General features: G+C 52.2%; 1 protein-coding gene across 1 annotated transcript in view; it reads left to right on the top strand.

Annotated features, from left to right (window-relative positions):
* Positions 1-18,936, top strand: part of Atp2a3 (ATPase sarcoplasmic/endoplasmic reticulum Ca2+ transporting 3) — a 31,586-nt gene that overhangs the window by 9,220 nt on the left and 3,430 nt on the right. The window contains exons 4-20 of the mRNA XM_041664372.1: positions 663-767; positions 923-1,061; positions 1,340-1,420; positions 1,512-1,597; positions 3,720-4,184; positions 5,685-5,773; positions 5,929-6,031; positions 6,610-6,741; positions 7,111-7,236; positions 8,762-8,980; positions 9,077-9,412; positions 10,462-10,682; positions 11,374-11,576; positions 12,151-12,236; positions 16,385-16,518; positions 17,278-17,395; positions 17,767-17,884. Of these exons, the coding sequence (XP_041520306.1) occupies positions 663-767; positions 923-1,061; positions 1,340-1,420; positions 1,512-1,597; positions 3,720-4,184; positions 5,685-5,773; positions 5,929-6,031; positions 6,610-6,741; positions 7,111-7,236; positions 8,762-8,980; positions 9,077-9,412; positions 10,462-10,682; positions 11,374-11,576; positions 12,151-12,236; positions 16,385-16,518; positions 17,278-17,395; positions 17,767-17,884 (2,761 nt within the window). The remainder of the gene's footprint in view (positions 1-662; positions 768-922; positions 1,062-1,339; positions 1,421-1,511; positions 1,598-3,719; positions 4,185-5,684; positions 5,774-5,928; positions 6,032-6,609; positions 6,742-7,110; positions 7,237-8,761; positions 8,981-9,076; positions 9,413-10,461; positions 10,683-11,373; positions 11,577-12,150; positions 12,237-16,384; positions 16,519-17,277; positions 17,396-17,766; positions 17,885-18,936) is intronic.

Here is an 18,936-nt window from a genome sequence, read left to right as displayed (position 1 = left end):
AAACCCCATGGTACTGGCTGGGACTGGCTTTTCCTGTCCAGTGGTGGTTGGCTCTCCTGGTCACTGTCCTTGTAAAAACTTGAAGTCTTACAAAAGAAAAGAAAACAAACAAACGAAAAGACCCATCCGTGCAGATGTCTAAAATGGCAAAGCCGAAGGGATACCTTGACCCTTCAAATAATGGATGGGAGCACTAAGGATTTAGGAGGGAGCTGGTGAGTCCCCAGTTGGGACAAGAGGTAGACAAAGGACTTGACCTGAGTCCCATTAGACTCAGGCTTGGTTAGACTCTGCAGTGGGAATGTGTCCCCTGACTGGCGGACCCTCAACATGGGAACTCACCATAACAAGGAAGGCTTGTTAGCTGTTTCTGCTCGGAATGTCTGGGCTGGCCGGAGAACTTCTGTTCCTCCTGGAGGACCACAGTGCAAAGCAGGGAAGGCAGAGAGAGGTCTCCAGCTGCCTTTGTCTCCTTGGAGGCTGGTTTAGGTGCGATGAGAGCTATGACCACACATCTGTAAGGTGGGCATCCTTCCTCCACCAAGGCCCTCTCTGTAAGCCCAGGATTCCCCAGGGGAGCAGACAGTATTCAGGGTATAAAAGGCAAGGAGCTCATCTTGGGGGTCCCAGCACAGCCAGGCTGATCAGTTCTGTCCCTGCAGGTCCTGGCTTGGTTCGAGGAGGGTGAAGAGACCACAACGGCCTTTGTGGAACCCCTAGTCATCATGCTGATCCTCGTGGCCAATGCGATTGTGGGCGTGTGGCAGGTGGGAGGTGTTGGAAGTGGGCTGGTCCCCGGAGTCTCCCGCCCGCTAGGTGTGCTTTCTGCTTTCAGGTCCCTCCTAGGCCCAAAGGTTTTACTCTCAAGGGGAGGCCTCCTGGGGCAGCAGAGGGAGACTCCCTGCCCACTTATGTTCTGCAGGAACGCAATGCAGAGAGTGCCATTGAGGCCTTGAAGGAGTATGAGCCTGAGATGGGGAAGGTGATCCGCTCTGACCGCAAGGGTGTGCAGAGGATCCGAGCCCGGGACATCGTCCCTGGGGACATCGTGGAAGTGGCAGGTGGGTATGTCCAGGTCCTTCTCCTGTCACTATGTGACAGCAGGGAGCCTTGTTTCTTTCTTTGCTTCTGTCTTGCACTATGGAGGAGTGACTGTTAGAACCTCCCCAAACCCTGTTGGACATATTGAGAGATGGTGGCCAGAGTGGCTGGGATCTGCCTGAAGGATAATGGCTCGGGACCCTGCCTCTGGTCTTAGCTGTGCCTCTGGGAGTCTTTCTGGCTTTGCTGGGGTGAGGACCCCAGACCCACTCTCACCCAGGCCAATCTCCCTGTGTAGTGGGAGACAAGGTACCTGCTGACCTCCGCCTCATTGAGATCAAGTCCACCACACTTCGCGTGGACCAGTCCATCCTGACAGGTGAGGCCCAAGGGCTTAGAGAGAGTGGGGGTGGGTCTAGGTGATGGGCGTGTCTCCAGGTGTGGCTTCTCATGTCTCATCCCATAACCAGGGGAATCCGTGTCTGTGACCAAGCACACAGATGTCATCCCAGACCCCAGAGCCGTGAACCAGGACAAGAAGAACATGCTGTTTTCTGTAAGTTCTTGGGATACTCGGGGCTCAGCATGGATAGGAATACTAGTCCCATAGGAGCATAGGTGGGATGGTTCTGCTGATAAAGGTACTTCCCACCAAGTCTGAAGACCTGAGTTTGATCCCTAGTGCTCGCAGGCTGATAGGATAGAACTAATTCCCATAGGCCATCCTCCAACCTCTGCATTCACATGGTGGCACACGCATGCTCACCACCACCACCACCATCACCACCTCCACCACCACAAAAATGTAATAAAAATTTTTTTTGTCTGTCTTTTTGTTTTGTTTTGTTGAGACAGGATTTCTCTTTGTAACAGTTCTGGCTGTCCTGAAACTCTCTCTGTAGACTGGGTTGGCCTCAAACTTATGAGATCCATCTGCCTCTGCCTCCCAAGTGCTGGGATTAAAGGTGTGAGCCACCACTGCCTGACTGTCTGCCATTTTTAAAAAAAATATTTATTATGTATACAATATTCTGTTTGCATGTATGTCTGCAGGCCAGAAGAGGGCACCAGGCCTCATTACAGATGGTGTGAGCCACCATGTGGTTGCTGGGAATTGAACTCAGGACCTTTGGAAGAGCAGGCACACCACTGAGCCATCTCTCCAGCCCCTGTTTGCCATTTTTTTTTTGGTTTTTTCGAGACAGGGTTTCTCTGTGGTTTTTGGAGCCTATCCTGGAACTAGCTCTTGTAGACCAGGCTGGTCTCGAACTCACAGAGATCCGCCTGCCTCTGCCTCCCGAGTGCTGGGATTAAAGGCGTGCGCCACCACCGCCCGGATGCCATTTTTTAAAATTTTATTTTTATTTAGTTACTTGAGACAGGATCTTGCTATGTAGCTCTGGTTCACCTGGAATTTCCTGTGTAGACTAACTCCAGAGAGTCACCTGCCTCTGCCTCCTGAGTGCTGGGATTAAAGGCATGGGCTACAACTCCTGGAACTTTTTTTTTCTTTTTCAAAGTCTTTTAGGGTGGATCTCTTGGTTACCAATAATACATGCAAATTTTTAGTAATCATAATAGTTTGTGTTTACTGAGGCCTGCTTGCTTAGCCTTGGCCTAAGCCCTTTAAAAATTTTTTAGCCCACACAAAAAGCCATTGAAGTAAGGCTGTGTATGTCTTACTATCCATGTTAGGAAACAGGCTAGGAAACAGTGAAGGAGCGGCAGAGTTGAGGTGTGAGTTCTGACGGCTGAGGATTTCTCTTTCCTGCTAGGATGCTGTGCTTCCAGCTAGAGACAGGGCTTGCCTTAAGTCACTCAATGGAAGGAAAGGGTGACAAGTGCTGAGGTGAGCAGCAACTGAGCTAGACCGTGCCCCAGCAACCCAGTCAGAGTGGCTGAAGAGCTTCCCTGGAAATGCACAGGAGTGGAGAAGACCGTGGGTCTCGGAGCTCCTGCAGAGAGCCCTGCCTGAGTGCATGGGCAGATAAACTGTTTTGGATGAGGAGGGAGACATGGGGGGGAGGATGGCTTGCTGTGGTCTCTGCCTTAGTTTACGTAGGGGTGCAGCTAGTGGGGCAAAGACACATTGCTCTGGGTGAAGGAGAGGCGGAGTTGCCACCAGCTCCTGTGTTCTTGCCATCTCCCCTCTACATCCATCTGAAGGGGCACCAGGCAGTCAGCCTCTAAAGTGACTGCATCTTGGGCCTCTGTGGGGGCATGTTGCAGAACAGGACACTGGGGTACCAGGCCACCTGTCCTCTACATTGGAGTTGGGTCTTTTGCCCAGGGCCTTGGGAATGGGAGTGTCAAGTCTAAGGTTTGTGGATTCTTCGGTAAATATTTACAAACTACTTGAGTGGGGTCATTGTCAGCCACGCTCCTTCCTGTGTGGCCACAGTGTTTATGAGTCCTGTTTTGATGGGGTTTATGAGTTGGCCTTGAAACATGCAGCTGACATCAGTCCTGAAGCCTCTTCTGTGCCAGACACTACAATAGGCACAGGACATGTAGCCACCCTCCAAATCCGTGCCTTCATAGAACAACAATACAATAAATACCAAACTATGTAAGTCTGGAAACACTGGCCACACAGAAGAGCCTATTCTGGCTTGGACTCAGGGATTCCCGCCGCTGGCCGGAGGCTGAGCAGCACTTCCTTGTCCTTCTCTGACCAGGGCACCAATATTGCATCAGGCAAAGCCCTGGGTGTGGCTGTGGCCACAGGCCTGAACACAGAGCTGGGCAAGATTCGGAGCCAGATGGCAGCTGTGGAGCCTGAGAGGACACCGCTGCAGCGTAAGCTGGACGAATTTGGGAGGCAGCTGTCGCATGCCATCTCTGTGATCTGCGTGGCTGTGTGGGTCATCAACATCGGCCACTTTGCTGACCCAGCCCATGGTGGATCCTGGCTCCGTGGCGCAGTCTACTACTTCAAGATTGCCGTGGCCCTGGCTGTGGCCGCTATCCCCGAGGGCCTCCCAGCAGTCATCACTACATGCCTGGCACTGGGCACAAGACGTATGGCACGTAAGAATGCCATCGTGCGCAGTCTGCCCTCTGTGGAGACCCTGGGCTGCACCTCAGTCATCTGCTCTGACAAGACAGGGACACTCACCACTAATCAGATGTCTGTCTGCAGGGTGAGTGGTAGCTGGGTTGGGCCCCACTGGTGTCAGGTGGCTGGGCAGCGGGGTTGGCTCCCTGACCTCCTTTTTGGTAAGGGATGGAGAGCCTGCATGCTGTCTCCCAGTGTGCGGTGGGGAGCAGCAGACTGAGGGCTGCATCAGTGCTTGTCGAGACACATCCCTGGGGCCCAGTGTCACTGCAGTGCCCTGGGCAGGTCATTGCCAGTCTGTGGACCTTAGTCTGAAATCTAGGCATGAGCCCTGCCAGGTAACTGCCTTGAGGGATCCAAGAGAGGGTCAAGTGCAGGCGCCATGTCATTGGACCCAGTTCTGTCCTGCTCTTTCTTGGCTGTTCACCTGACGCCTGTCACCAGATATGCTGGCTCCAGTGACCTGGGAAGGACTAGGGCAGCAATTATTCATCCCGGGGCACCTGATCCCACATCCTGGGTCCACTGTCCACATGTTCCAGGGATTCTGGCTGGGATTCCAAGGGACAGAGACCCCTTCTGGCTCAGCAGAGAAGTCGCTGGGAAAATGGCAACAGCTGTGGGTTTCACACCTTCTCAGGCACCTGTCGTGCCCCTTCTGCCTCTGCTCCCACAGTGGTCTGCCTCGTAGGCCCTAGGAGCTGGCTTAGGACTCGCGAGACCCTTACAGCCCCATGGAAGCACACTGAAGCCTGGTGCAGGCAACAGGCCTGGGCAAGCTCTGCATCCTGCATCTTCTGACTTGGTGGAATCCCTAGCGGGATTTTATCTGTCCAGTGTTCCTTGACTAAACTAAGAATTCGAGAAGCATGATGTGGGGAAGTGGCAGTAGCTGAGCATGCTGGGTAATGGACTATGCTTGTGGGAAGCCCCAGAGCAGAGAGGACAAGAAGAAAGGGGTATTCGGAGTACCATTGGGATGCTAGGCTGACCCCTGGCTTGAGAATGGGCTGTAAGAAGTCTCTCTCAGCTGGCTGATGGGCTAGGAAATGGGCTGCCCTGGAGGAGGAGAGTTCAGGTAAGGCCTGGATGACCCAGCAGGCCCCGAGAGGCTCATTCTCTAGGGTCACCTGTGGGTTGGAGGAAACTGCCTCAGAGCAAGGTATGGGTTTCTTCCTTGAAGTTAGAGAATTTGTCCCTTGCAGTTGGACCTTGGACCCACTTTCTCCCAAAGTTGCCATAAGAAACTGAGGTTTAGATGCTTGAAAGAAGTCAAAGGCCCAGATGTCCTGCCCTGTCATGTTCACAGTCATCTCAGGCACTGAAAAGTTGGCCACAAAACCCTCAGGCATCCCGAGCAATGGCCAGTGAGAGCCAGATGCCACCGGGCAGAGCAGAGTCTTAGGGAGCCTAGCCTGGGCCTAGCCTGGGCTCACATCTTTGCTCTGGTGGGGAAGGAAGGCCCTTCAATGACTCTTGTGGAGGGTGTCTCAAACATCCTTCTGCGGCTGATGTTTTTAAGCTGATGGCGGAGAGAAAAGAAGCCCTCCAAGTGTCCTGAGCCCACCCACCCTTGTGCCTACAGATGTTCGTGGTAGCTGAAGCAGAGGCAGGCTCCTGTCGTTTGCATGAATTCACCATCTCGGGTACCACGTATACCCCAGAGGGCGAAGTGTGAGTGTGCGAGCGAGGGTGTGGTGGGGTCAAGTGGGTGGAGCTCCGTGGGACCCCAGAGGGGTCCATGGGATTGGTTTCCTCGGGAAGGGGTCAATGTGAGACACCTCTCAGGGGCGCAGCCAGGCCCTGTGCTGACCCCTTTCTCTCTGCAGGCGACAAGGGGATCAGCCTGTGCGCTGTGGGCAGTTTGATGGACTTGTGGAGCTAGCGACCATCTGTGCCCTTTGCAATGATTCAGCACTGGACTACAATGAGGTGGGACCCCACTCCTGTCCATGACCCCACTAGGTTCTGTTTCTCGGGACAGACCCTTTTCCTTTGCCCAGAGTCTCACTGTTTGGGGTTGGTGTTCCTCAGTGCTTCTGAGGGTCACACTCCACGAGCATGGTCACATGAATGCCATTTGTGTGGCTGCAGCAGAGGAACTGAACATACAGAAGGATACTCCAGCCTTCCAGGATTCCTTAGCCAGGCCAAGTCAGCTCTCATGCCAAGCCAAGGGCAATCAAGGAGCCACTGAAGGGTTCTGAGCAGGGAATTAGGGTGTGGCCACATTGCTTCTCCAAAAGATGCTGTCTGTACACACCAGCACAGACAGATAATAACACAGGAGCCAGGGAGCCCTGCGTGGTGAAGAAGCAGGCTTGAGGCTCAGCAAGAAGAGCCTGGAAGCCCTGTGTGCTGAAGTACTCCATAAAATTCCAGCACTTAGGAGGCTGAGGCAGGAGGGTCAGTTGTGAATTGAGGCCCTCCTGAGCTCAGGGCAAGACCCTATCTCAAAATGAATAAAGACAGCAGAAGACCTTCACTCCCTGTGTGCTCTGACCCTCCAGGCCAAAGGCGTGTACGAGAAGGTAGGGGAGGCCACAGAGACAGCCCTGACTTGCCTCGTAGAGAAGATGAATGTGTTTGACACAGACCTGACAGCACTGTCTCGGGTGGAGCGTGCTGGAGCCTGCAACTCGGTGAGTAGAACGGGGCTTGGCCTTGGCCGCAGAGCCAGGAGTCCTAGAGTATCTGTGGATGTGACAATGTGACAGACAAAAGCATAGGCACGGGGTGGGGGCGGGGCTTTGAGGAATAATGGAGGACCTCAAAAACCTTCCAAAACAAGTCTGTGGAGCAGAGAAGGGGAAAGGCTAAATGTAGGTCCAGGCTTCCAGTTGGGAAATGAGCACATTTTGGGAGAAGAAGGTGGGAACCTTGAATGCCGGAGTCAGAGGAGTATAGATAGTAGGCCACAGGAACAAGAATCTTCTCCTGAGTGGCTAGTGAGAAGCAGGCAAGAGTTGCCAACTCTATCCTTCATGCCCTGACCTGCCTGGACCCTGCAGGTCATCAAGCAACTCATGCGGAAGGAGTTCACCCTCGAGTTCTCCCGGGACCGGAAGTCCATGTCTGTGTACTGCACACCTACCCATCCTGACTCCAAGGCCCAGGGCAGCAAAATGTTTGTGAAGGTGGGGCCCTGCCTGTGTGGCCTGGGGTTACTTCTGGGATCTGGGGAAGGGAGAGCAAGGGGTAGGGGGCAGAGAATCTGGTCTCCAGTCTCTAAAACACCAGAGGGAGTATAGCTCAGGTGGTAGAGTGTTTGCCTAGCATGCAAGAGGCAGTAAGTTTGTTCTCTAGAATGACATAAACCAGGTATGGTTGCATATGCGTATAATCTCAGCACTTGAGAAGTAGAGATAGGAGGGTCTGCTGCATAAGTTTGAGTTTATGAGTCTGGACTATGTGAGACCCTATCTAAAAACAGAAAGAAAAACAAGGAAAGGAGGGGGGAGGAAGATAGGGAGGGAGGGAGGAACGGAGGGAGAGAGAGAAAGAGAAAGAGAGAGAGAGAGAGAGAGAGAGAGAAAGAAAGAAGAAAGAAAGAAAGAAAGAAAGAAAGAGAAGAGAAAAAAACAGATGAACAAAACCACAAATAAAAGCCCCACAGACTGCAGCTGTGGGGGGGCCCAAGGAACTGTGAGACCCATAGTCAAAGTGATGGTTCTGAGGTGGGGTTGGTCAACATGCAATAGGGAACTGAGAGCAGCATCCAGTGACTAAGGGACCAGGGCCCCTAGTTCTGGCCTGAAGGTTACTGTCTTGCCTCAGGACTCCGGGGTCATTAGTGTTCCTCCATGGTCTCAGGACTCCAGGGTCATCAGTGCTCCTCCATGGTCTCAGGCATCCATAGGAATGACAGAGTTGGGCTAGAAGCTCTCAGAAGCTCTTTTGCCTCTGATCACTGGGATGATTTGGTGGATGCTCCTATTTTTTTGGAAGCTGACACCCGGGAAGGGAAAGGAGCAGCTCCCATCTCAGTTCTACAGGTTGCTTTCAAACCAACAGAAGGATCCCATTCCTGGCTTCATCCTACAGTGCAGGTCCTAGTGCCTGTGAAATGACAGGGCTTCCATCCTGGGAACCCTGGCCACTTAGAGAAGGTAGCCCCTGGGTTCTAGGCTAAGGGAGAGGAAGATGCCAGTCCTAGGCCCAGGGGAGACCCTGATGAATCTGAGGAGTCAGTTACCCTTCGCCCTGGACCAAAGCTACACTGCCAGGGTACCACTTGCCATACTCCATGCCTGTCTTTCTAAGCCCTGGTGGGACTCGGCATGCCTATTTGCTGCTATGGAGCCCTCGTAAAATGGGAATTCCAGTGATACCTGGCAGACAGTTAGGGGCACAGGTTCTCACGGGAGATGCAGACCCTAACCAGACCTTCAAATGTTGCAGCAAGCCTTCTCAGTTGTCGCCTGGTAGAGGCAGAGGCAGAGGCCACTCAGTGGGTGGCTGTGATCTCACCCTCCCATCCCTTTAAGTTTTCTCATAGTGAGGCCCAACAGGTTCCCCCTCTTACAGAGAATGGTTCTCCCCCCTCTGTATGAGCCCTTGGTTGGCCTTTCTCCATAGTGGCTTGCCGTTTTCTCTGCTGAGCAGCAAGGAGGGCCAGGGTCCTGGCTGATAGAGTTGACTCTTCTCCCCTTCCCTCTGCAGGGAGCTCCTGAGAGTGTAATTGAGCGCTGTACCTCAGTCCGAGTGGGGAGCCGAACAGCACCCCTGAACGCCACCTCCAGAGAGCATATTCTGGCCAAGATCCGGGATTGGGGCTCAGGCTCTGACACATTGCGCTGCTTAGCCTTGGCTACCAGGGACACGCCCCCGAGGAAGGAGGCCATGCAGTTGGGTGACTGCAGCCAGTTTGTACAGTACGAGGTGGGTGCTGAGAGCCAGGTTCTTCCTGTGCTGGCTGGGCACCAACCAGGTCACGGATAGACTCAGGCTGTGCTTGCCTCTGCCCCCTCCCCACAGACAGACCTGACCTTCGTCGGCTGCGTGGGTATGTTAGACCCACCGAGACCAGAGGTGGCTGCCTGTATCACACGCTGCTCCCGGGCAGGCATTCGAGTCGTCATGATCACAGGAGACAACAAGGGCACGGCTGTGGCCATCTGCCGCCAACTTGGCATCTTTGAGGACACAGAGGATGTGTTGGGCAAGGCCTACACGGGTCGCGAATTTGATGACCTCAGCCCAGAAGAGCAGCGCCACGCTTGCCGCACCGCCCGCTGCTTTGCCCGGGTGGAGCCCGCACATAAGTCCCGCATCGTGGAGAACCTGCAGTCCTTTAATGAGATCACTGCCATGGTGAGGCTATGGGGTTAGGGGGCAGGGGGTCGGGCCTGGGAGCTTCTCAGATTGGTTACAGCTGTCCCCTAGCTCTTACCCTCACCTTTGGCTTTTCCGCTGACCTTGATCTCCAGCTTGTTTGGTTAATCACGTGCTTTACCATCGAGGTTTACCCTAGCCCCTTGTTTACATTAAGCTTAATCCTGACTCGGATTTAAGACTTGACCTGGTTGGTACACAACTGATCAAAGACATTGATTCCTTGACACTGTTCAATGTTCAGCTTTTTGCTGATTTCAATTTTAACCTGGTCTCTCATTCTGACCTTGCAACTCTAAACTTGACTATGATGTCACTGATCATGAGAACAAATAACCTTGACTCTGACCTCTAGACAGCCTGAGTCCTGTCTAGATTCTGTTCTTCACCTTGACTCTAGTATGTATATGACCCTTGACCTGGTCCACAACCATGACTTCATCTCTGAATTGATTTCAGCTCCTTCCCCCTAATCTCAGTTTGATGGTCTACTCTGTATCCAACTTGAATTTCATGCCTATCTTCTGTGTTGGTCCACCTCATCCCTATCCCTGCCTCCTCCTCTTCTCTGGACTTAGGCTTGGTCTCGTCCAATTTCACCCTCGCCCGCATCCCATGTCTTCTCTAACCTCATCTTCTAACTAATTAGTAAGGTCATGCTTGGTTTCCCCTTCCTTCCTTGCTTTCTTACACACACATGCTCATACACACACACATGCTCATACACACACACATGTGCGCTCACACACATGCATGCAAGTGCACACGCTCAAGTGAAGATGGGGGGGGGCTGCTACAGGGGATAGAAACCAGAGCCCTCACTTTCTCTCTGAGTCACATCCCCTTCCCCTTGTGATCTCCCTACTTCTGTCTTATGAGTGACTCGGACTACAGGCTGGTTCTTGACTCCACCATTTCTTCTGTCCATCTGTCTGAGTCCGTGGGGACATCCCCTAACAGTAGAATTGGTTGGCATAAGAGGAAATAGATAAGTTTATCATGTGTGTCCTACCCGGCCTGGCCCACAGACTGGCGACGGGGTAAATGACGCACCAGCCCTGAAGAAGGCAGAGATTGGCATCGCCATGGGCTCAGGCACTGCTGTGGCCAAGTCAGCAGCAGAGATGGTACTATCCGATGACAACTTTGCCTCCATTGTGGCCGCAGTGGAGGAGGGCCGCGCCATCTACAACAACATGAAGCAGTTCATCCGCTATCTCATCTCCTCTAATGTTGGCGAGGTGGTCTGGTGAGGCTCCATGCTCCCTCCTCCCAAACCCCTGTACCAAACAGCTCCATGTCCCCGAGAAGGCTACCCCCCAACTGTGGTACACTCCAACATCCTCTACCATCCCTCCAGCCATGCGCTTCCTTCATCACTTCTCAACCTTGAGACCCATAAGAATGGAGAAGCAGCTTCGCCACAGGGCAACAGGGTGTCCACACGTATGCATGCCTTGATCTGTTTGTGTATGTATAGTGTGTTCAGGTGAGAGGTCTGTGCTTAGGAATGCACTGTGTTCTTAAGCGTCATTGGGTATAAACACAAACAGAATGTATACCAGAGTGTGCTCATGTTCACATTTCTGTTTGCATGGGAGAGAAGCCTGTTGGATTCTAGGAGCTTGTGTGTACTCAATGCATGTGGATTCCGCACCTTTGTACTTTGGGGCTAGCACATGGGTGATTGCTTGTGTTTCCTTGTTTATGTGATTGTGTGGCAGGTGTTTATGCATGTCTGATGCTTGGCACGTGGTATGTGTGCACACACCAAATGTCCTTTATTAGACACAGAGGGCAAATGTACCCAGTATGCTCTCGCCCTTGTACTGCACAGGAAGATGTGAAGGGCCCCTCCTTCAGCTTGGGGTGAGAGGTAGAGCCAGCCCCTCTGATGGTAGCTGGTCTGCTCGGGCTAGAGCCTGTGACTCTGGTTTTAGCATCTTTCTCACAGCAATTCTGGGCCTGCCTGAAGCCCTGATCCCTGTGCAACTGCTCTGGGTGAACCTGGTGACAGATGGCCTCCCAGCCACAGCACTTGGCTTCAACCCACCAGATCTGGACATCATGGAGAAGCTGCCTCGAAACCCCCATGAGGCTCTCATCAGTGGCTGGCTTTTTTTCCGGTATTTGGCTATTGGAGGTGAGCTGGGTCCCAGACCGCAGGAGCGTCCTAGGTTTGCAGACTGCAAATAGTGCAACTCAACCAGCTTCTGCTAACAGATTCTGTGGGCTCGTGTGACTGAGAAGACTAGGCACAGGGCATGGCTACTCTGTCACTCTGCCTGATTCAGATAGTACCTCTGACTAACCTGGAGCTTGCTTTTGGTGGGACGTGGGCTGGGTAGACTGACTGGCCAGCAAGCTCCAGTGATCCTCCCATCTGTATCTTACAAACCCAATGTGCTGGGATTACAGGCATGCACGGCCACATCCAGCCTTTACATGGGAGATAGGCATCCAAATTCAGATCTTCATGATTCTGTCCACTGAGTCATCTCCCCAGCCGAGGGAGATTTGGGGTTTATTTTTTATAAAAGTCCCAGAACTGTTTATTAGTGCAAATTAGATCAGTGTGGCAGATGAGAGTGTTACTCAGGGCCACCGTTGGCACAGGGCAGATGGCTTATGGAGGAAGAGGAAAATTCAAGGAGTGGTTGGGAAGCCGGCATAGACGCAAAGAATGTCACTTGCTGATTGCAATGTCTCCTCCACAGTGTATGTAGGCCTGGCTACGGTGGCTGCCGCCACCTGGTGGTTCCTGTACGATGCTGAGGGACCGCAAGTCACCTTCTATCAGCTGGTGAGCCAGTAGAGGCTAGGCGGGTGGGCTTATAGATTACCTGGTTGAGGGAGTTCTGGAGAGAGACTCAGCCTCCATGACCAGCCTGCAGCCGTCCTTTCCCATCCTTGGGTGTGGAAATACTATTCTTCAGGGAAGTAGCTTGGTTGGACCTGGAAGCCCACAGGGTCAATACAGCCCCCAGCTTAAGGAAACCCCACACAGCACAGTGTGGAACAGCCTTAGCGTAGTTCAACTCTAGAAACAAGCCAGACACCCTCTCAGCTGCTGTCTGACCTTCTGGTCCTTTGCTTGAAGCAGACATCACAGAACAGTGGACAAGGGTAGCTGAAGAAGGTGGGGCCCTTCCTTGATGGATGCCACCTGCATTATTGCAGAGGAGGTAGCCCTAGGACCATGTTCTGGTACCCAGCAGCCCTCAAACTCAGAGACCATCTCTTCCCCTTCTCCACAATACAGAGCATAACCCATCCTCCTTCAAAGGCTAATATCTGTCCCCTCCTATCCTCAGCCAGGGATCAGCTCCTGGCTGATCACCACAGCACCTCTGGCTACCATGGTAGCTGTGGACTAGAGCGTGGAACTGTGCCTCCACCCAATCACTGTCTGCTTGCACCCTTTAGACCAGTGGTTCTCAACCTTCTTAATGCTGCAGCCCATTAATACTGTTCCTCAAGTTATGGTGACCCCTCCAGGCATAAAGTTATTTTCGTTGCTATTTCATAACTAATTTTGCTACTGTTATGAGTCGTAATGTAAATCTCTGATACGTAGAAACTTTGAAAGAGTTGTTTGACCCAGGGATCGCAACCCACAGGTTGAGAACCAACTGCTTTGAACCAAGGATTCCCAGATCTCCAGGGATTTCTTTCCTCTCTTCTGAGATCCCACCCCATGCATGCTGTTTACCTCTGCAGTTTTCATAGGCCCCGTGCAAGCCGTAAGGCCCACACCAAGGCTGTCTCCTTCCACACTGGCCTCATCTCAGATACAGCGCCTGCCTGGTCACTCAAGCTGACACCTAGGAGTCACATTAGACATCTTAAGCCTAGCACCCATCAGTCCCCAGTCAGCCTGATGTGATGTGTTCTTCTCAACTGTCCTTAGGTCATTCCTTTTCTCACTCAGCCACTTGGTCAGAAAATACCCACAAACATTCACTGTGGCCTGGGCACAAATTACTGAGGCTATAGGAATGCTGGTCAGGGGGTCTCTACAAAGAGCTGGCAGTCTGGGGGAGGGGCCATGGGAATGGGGGATCCTATTCAGGGTGGGAAGTGCTTCCATGGGAGGTTTAGGCGGGACTTTAAGCTAGAGTCGCTGATGTCTCTCTCCCTCTCTGGGTCTCTGTCTGGTATTTCTGTGTTTGTGTGGGCACGCTGCACATCTGTGCAGAGGCCACGCTGGCGTCTCTCTCCCTCTCTGGGTCTCTGTCTGGTATTTCTGTGTTTGTGTGGGCACGCTGCACATGTGTGCAGAGGCCACGCTGGCGTCTCTCTCCCTCTCTGGGTCTCTGTCTGGTATTTCTGTGTTTGTGTGGGCACGCTGCACATGTGTGCAGAGGCCATGCTGGCGTCTCTCTCCCTCTCTGGGTCTTTGTCTGGTATATATGTGTTTGTGTGGGTACACTGCACATGTGTGCAGAGGCCAGAAGTTGACATTGGGTGTCTTCCTTGATTATTCTCAACCTCATTTTTTTGAGACAAGATCTCTCACTGAACCTGAAGCTCATAGGTCCATAGATTCTACTAAGCTAGCTGGCCCCTGAACTCCAGGGGTCTGCCTACCTCTGTTATCTTTCCAGCCTCAAGTTGTTAGATTTTAGGGGAGGGATCCTTGAGGAAGCTTCCAAAAGAGAACACTCTGATTCAAGACTTTTTAAAAAGTTTTTGTTGGTTTTTAATTTTTTGGGGGGTGGGAAAGGCTTGGTTTGTCAAGACAGGGTTTCTCTATGTAGCCCTGGCTGTCCTAAAACTTGCTCTAGGTCAGCCTCAAACTCCCAGAGATCAGCCTGCCTCTGCCTCCCAAATGCTGGGATTAAAGAAAAGTGCCACTATCGCCCTGCACTGGCTGTTTCTTGTTTTATATCTAGGTGTGTTTTGCTTGCTTGTATGTCTGTATGCCACATGTGTCCCTGGTGCCTGCGAAGGCCGGAAGAGGGAGTCAGATTCCTGGAATTGTAGTTACAGTTGTAACCTATCATGTGGATGCTCAGAGTTGAACCTGGGGTCTCTGAAGAGCAAGTGCTCTTAGCCACCAAGATAGCTCCAGCCTCCAATTTCATGACTTCTCAAACTTTTTCTATTTGTAACTCCCTCTCGTGCAAGAAATTTTTATGACCCCAAGTATATAGATATTAAAATACATGCACAAGTCAATTATTTATTAATAGTAAATCATGAGGAAATACATCTTAAAGTAATTCTGCTAGCTGGGACCTTAATCCCAGCACCCAGGAGGCAGAGGCAGGTGGATTCCTGGGAGTTCAGGATGAGTCCGGTCTACAAAACAAGCTGCAGGCCAGCCAGAGATACATAGTGAGACCCTGTCTCAAACAGCAACAGAAACAGACTGGAGAGATGGCAAAGACATTAAAAACGCTGACTGCTCTCGTAGACGCCTGAGTCAGAGTCTCAGCAAACGTGTGACAGCTAACAACTATCTGTAACTCCAGTTCCAGGGGATCTGATGGCCTCTGAAGGATCAAGCACACATGGTACACAGACATGCACGCAGGCAAAACACCCGAACACATAAAATTATACACACATATTATATATTTAAAGATCAGAACCAACAACACCTGTTTCTTTGGTATACATATCATTTCGCCATTAAAAAGGACCGTGAAGTGATGAGCTAATGAGCTGGACCCACTCACTCTCTCTGCTTTTGTATGGTCTAGGACCCAGATCCAGGGAATACTGTTGCCTGGTTTCAGGCTGGGGCTCCCACATTGATTAACATAATCGAGACAGTACCCCACAGACATCCACAGGTCAACCCAGTCTACAAGCTCCCTCCAGGCGATTCTAAGTTTCATCAAATTGGTAGTAAAAATTACCCACCACACCCATACTCAGTCATGTGACCCCATAAAGGGTCTGACTCAGTTTCTGAAGCTGGGATTGGCCTGAGGACGTAGCTCAATTGGTAGAGTGTGGCATAGCATGTGTGATACTCTGGATTTGGTTCTCAGAGCTCTGTAAACTGGGTGTGTGGGCGGGGCACATGCCTGTAATCTCAGCTCTTAGGAGAGATCTAGCCAAACCACAGTTGTCAATAGTTTTTCTCCTGTGTGACAGCGGAAGCTCATGCACAGAGCCAACAATGCTGTGTTTGCTGCTAGGTCAGAACATCTGTCCCTGGACAGACCTCTCTTGTGTAGAGACAGCACAATGCCCAGTACTAAGCCCTGGCCTTAAAGATCTTCGGGCTCAGAGGAGACTTATAAGAATGGAATTATGTGTGGGAGACCCAGGCAGACTAACGGTTATGAATTGTTGGTTGCTGTCATTCCAATGGTGTGGGAAAGACCAAGTCGGTTCTCCCAGACATCCTCAGTTTGGCATCTTCCTGCAGGAGACACTGAGCAAGGCCAGTGAACAGAAAGAAAGCTCCCTTGGAGGGAGTGGAGCGGGGAGGCTTCCTTATGACACTAACAGCTCACTAATCACAGAGGAAGTGTGTGTTAAGGCTGAGCCCTGATAGAAAGCAGGGAGCAGGAAGTGAGGTAGGAATGGAACCTTGCATGATGACATTGAAGAGGGCACATGTGGGTTTTGTCTTCTTCTGAGGTCAGTTCTATTTAAGCAGAATTGTGTTGATCAATCTTGATGAGCTTTTGTATATTTATGGGGTCTCTTTGGATTCCCCCATTCAAATTCTTGCACTTCAGAGACCCAGGAATCCCAGCCTGAACCCTCCCCTAACCCCATGGGCTCCCAGTGTCTCCCCCAGCCTAATGTCAGCTACACCCATGACCCACAAACAACCACCACAGGACAGTCCCTCTCTGACCCATCCCTTGCAGAGCTGTACTCACTGGTCATCCTCAGGTGTGTTCAAAGTTAGGGCAAGGATCCCCTCTCCTCCATCCAGCACCTCAGTAACAGTCATTCTCCTGGGCCCTCTCACCTTGTCCTCAGAGGAACTTCCTGAAGTGCTCTGAAGACAACCCACTCTTTGCTGGCATTGACTGTGAGGTCTTTGAGTCCCGCTTCCCCACAACCATGGCCTTATCTGTGCTTGTGACCATTGAAATGTGCAATGCCCTCAACAGGTGAGCTGGGCAGAGGGATCCTGGGATGGGATTAAGGGTCAGAGGAATCCAAGACAGACTGGGGTCTATGATCACAGGTACTGGGATTGGGGTTCAAGGAAATTAAAGACTGAGGTCTGCTGAGCTCGCGGGAGCTCATGGCCACTGGGCCAACAGTTAGAGAGTCTGCATGGGACCGACCTAGGCCCTCTGCATGTGTGTGACAGTTGTGTAGCTTAATCTCTTAGTGAGGCTTCTCACAGTGGGAGCAGGACCTCTCCCTGGCGCTAAGCAGGCTTTTGGTAGCCTGTTCCCCATGCTGGGTTAGGGGAGGAGCTCAGTCCTGCTGTATGGAGATGGAGGAGAAGATGGGGAAGGGGTAAAAATGGGAAAGGGAATGAGATGGGAGGAGAGGAAGGATGGGAAACTGGTTGGTATATAAAATAAATTTTAAAAAGTTATTTAAATAAAAAATTTAAAAAGGAAAAGATTGCTGTCTATGGATCATAGAGGCCCATGATGGGTTCTGAGAGTCAGTAGGACCAGAATTGGGATTCAGGAGAGAAAGTTCTGGATTACGATGAAATGGAGGTCTAGGATTGAACTTGAGGGACAGAGAAAGTGGGCCCAAGCCCTGAGAGGGGCCTCTAGGGTGAATGGGGTGTGCAGAGAATACCCATCCTGGCTCTACAACCTAGGTAGTGAGGTGGTTGCTGAAGTGGGCGGGCCCACCGTGGCCTGATATCCTGTCCTGAGTGAGTCCCTGTGTGCCTTTGACAGCGTCTCCGAGAACCAGTCACTGCTGCGTATGCCGCCCTGGCTGAACCCTTGGCTGCTGGGGGCTGTGGTCATGTCCATGGCCCTGCACTTCCTCATCCTTCTGGTGCCTCCTCTGCCTGTGAGTTGCCCCCACGCCTCCTCCTTCCTTGGACACTAGGGGTCTCCTCCTTCCTAGGCCTGTCTATAATGGAAGACCCCTGAAGGACAGGAGAGACAGCAGGGGGAAATGTGGCAAGCCATCACCCCCCAGATAGGTCTTCACCTTCAGGAGACTGAAAAGGTGGAGCCCTCTCACTGAGGGAACTGCCTGGCCTGAGTAGAAGGCAGGGCCAGGGAAGGACTGGGCGAGCAAGGGATAGCACATCCTTGGAGAAACCTCGTAGGTGAAGATGTGATGGAAGGACATGCCCACAGAGCCCACTGAAGTCTGGGTGGGTGACACAGATTCACAACTGGCAGCCTGTAACCGGGTCTCCCTGCCCCCACCAGCTCATTTTCCAGGTGACCCCACTGAGTGGTCGGCAGTGGGGGGTGGTGCTCCAGATGTCTCTGCCCGTCATCCTGCTCGATGAGGCCCTCAAATATCTGTCCAGGAATCACATGGATGGTAAGTGGGAGGCATGGCCCCTTCCATCTCCTCACCAGCTTCCTCCAACCTGCCTCCCCCCACCATGCTGCAGTGGATGCAAGGTACATGGTAGGAGAGCTGTTTTTGGATTGTGACATGAAGAACATAGAGGATCCTGGTGGCTGTGACCCAAGATGTTGCTGAGAGGTGTCTTGCACTGTAGGAACCTTGACTGGGCCTATTGGGAACACTGCTCAGGGCCACACCACTGCTGCCTCACTTGCCAGAAACCCCCCCCCCCCATACACACACACACTTCACCTCCACCCCTGCCACCTTACACACACAGAGGTGGATAAGACGCAGTGGTAGTCCTGGCCTTGGCCTCTGACCTCCCTGTACTGGCCTGTCTTTATCCGGGTATTCTGACAATTGTGCGGGTCTGGAGTAGGCAACCACTGACCACTTCCAGGAGCCCATGCCATACTGGGTTGGCTTCTTGGTGTCACCTTATGGGTGGGAACAAGGGAGGGTCTGTCGTCATCCAGGAGCGATGGACAGTAGCAGGGCTGGGTGCGGAGAGGAATCTACACTGCTGTGGAGAGGTTGGGCCCAGCAACCAGCTAAGACTTTCTTTGGGCAACGGGGACTTTGGGGGCCACTTCTTGCTGGAATGTGACCCCTGATCCAGGAAATAGTGGAGGCTATAAATAAATTCCATGCCTGACATTCCATAAAGGCCCCCACACCCCCATGCTAACCAAATCTACTGGGTACTGAAAACAATTGTCTTTTTAAAAGGACCTCGATGAGCCTTTCCTTCTCTGGAGATGCTGGCCTCCCAGGTCTGTACAAGGAATGGCTAGACTCAAAGAGCCCATGAGTGGAGCCGAGGGCAGCCGGAGCAGGCCTTTCTGCCCCTCCATATATGGTTCATTTGGGCTCGTCCTGGGTGGACCTGGGAAAGGCCTTGAAGAAATGGGTATGAATGGTGGCACACGCCTTTAATCCCAGCACTTGGGAGGCAGAGAGGCAGGCGGATCTCTGTGAGTTCGAGGCCAGCCTGGTCTACAGGAGCTAGAAAATAAATG

Source organism: Microtus oregoni, unplaced genomic scaffold, assembly GCF_018167655.1.
Source record: "Microtus oregoni isolate MIOR12 unplaced genomic scaffold, Mior012 000015F_ref0000493, whole genome shotgun sequence".
In the NCBI taxonomy this organism is placed as follows: Eukaryota; Metazoa; Chordata; class Mammalia; order Rodentia; family Cricetidae; genus Microtus; species Microtus oregoni.
This window is presented reverse-complemented; position numbering and strand designations above follow the sequence as displayed.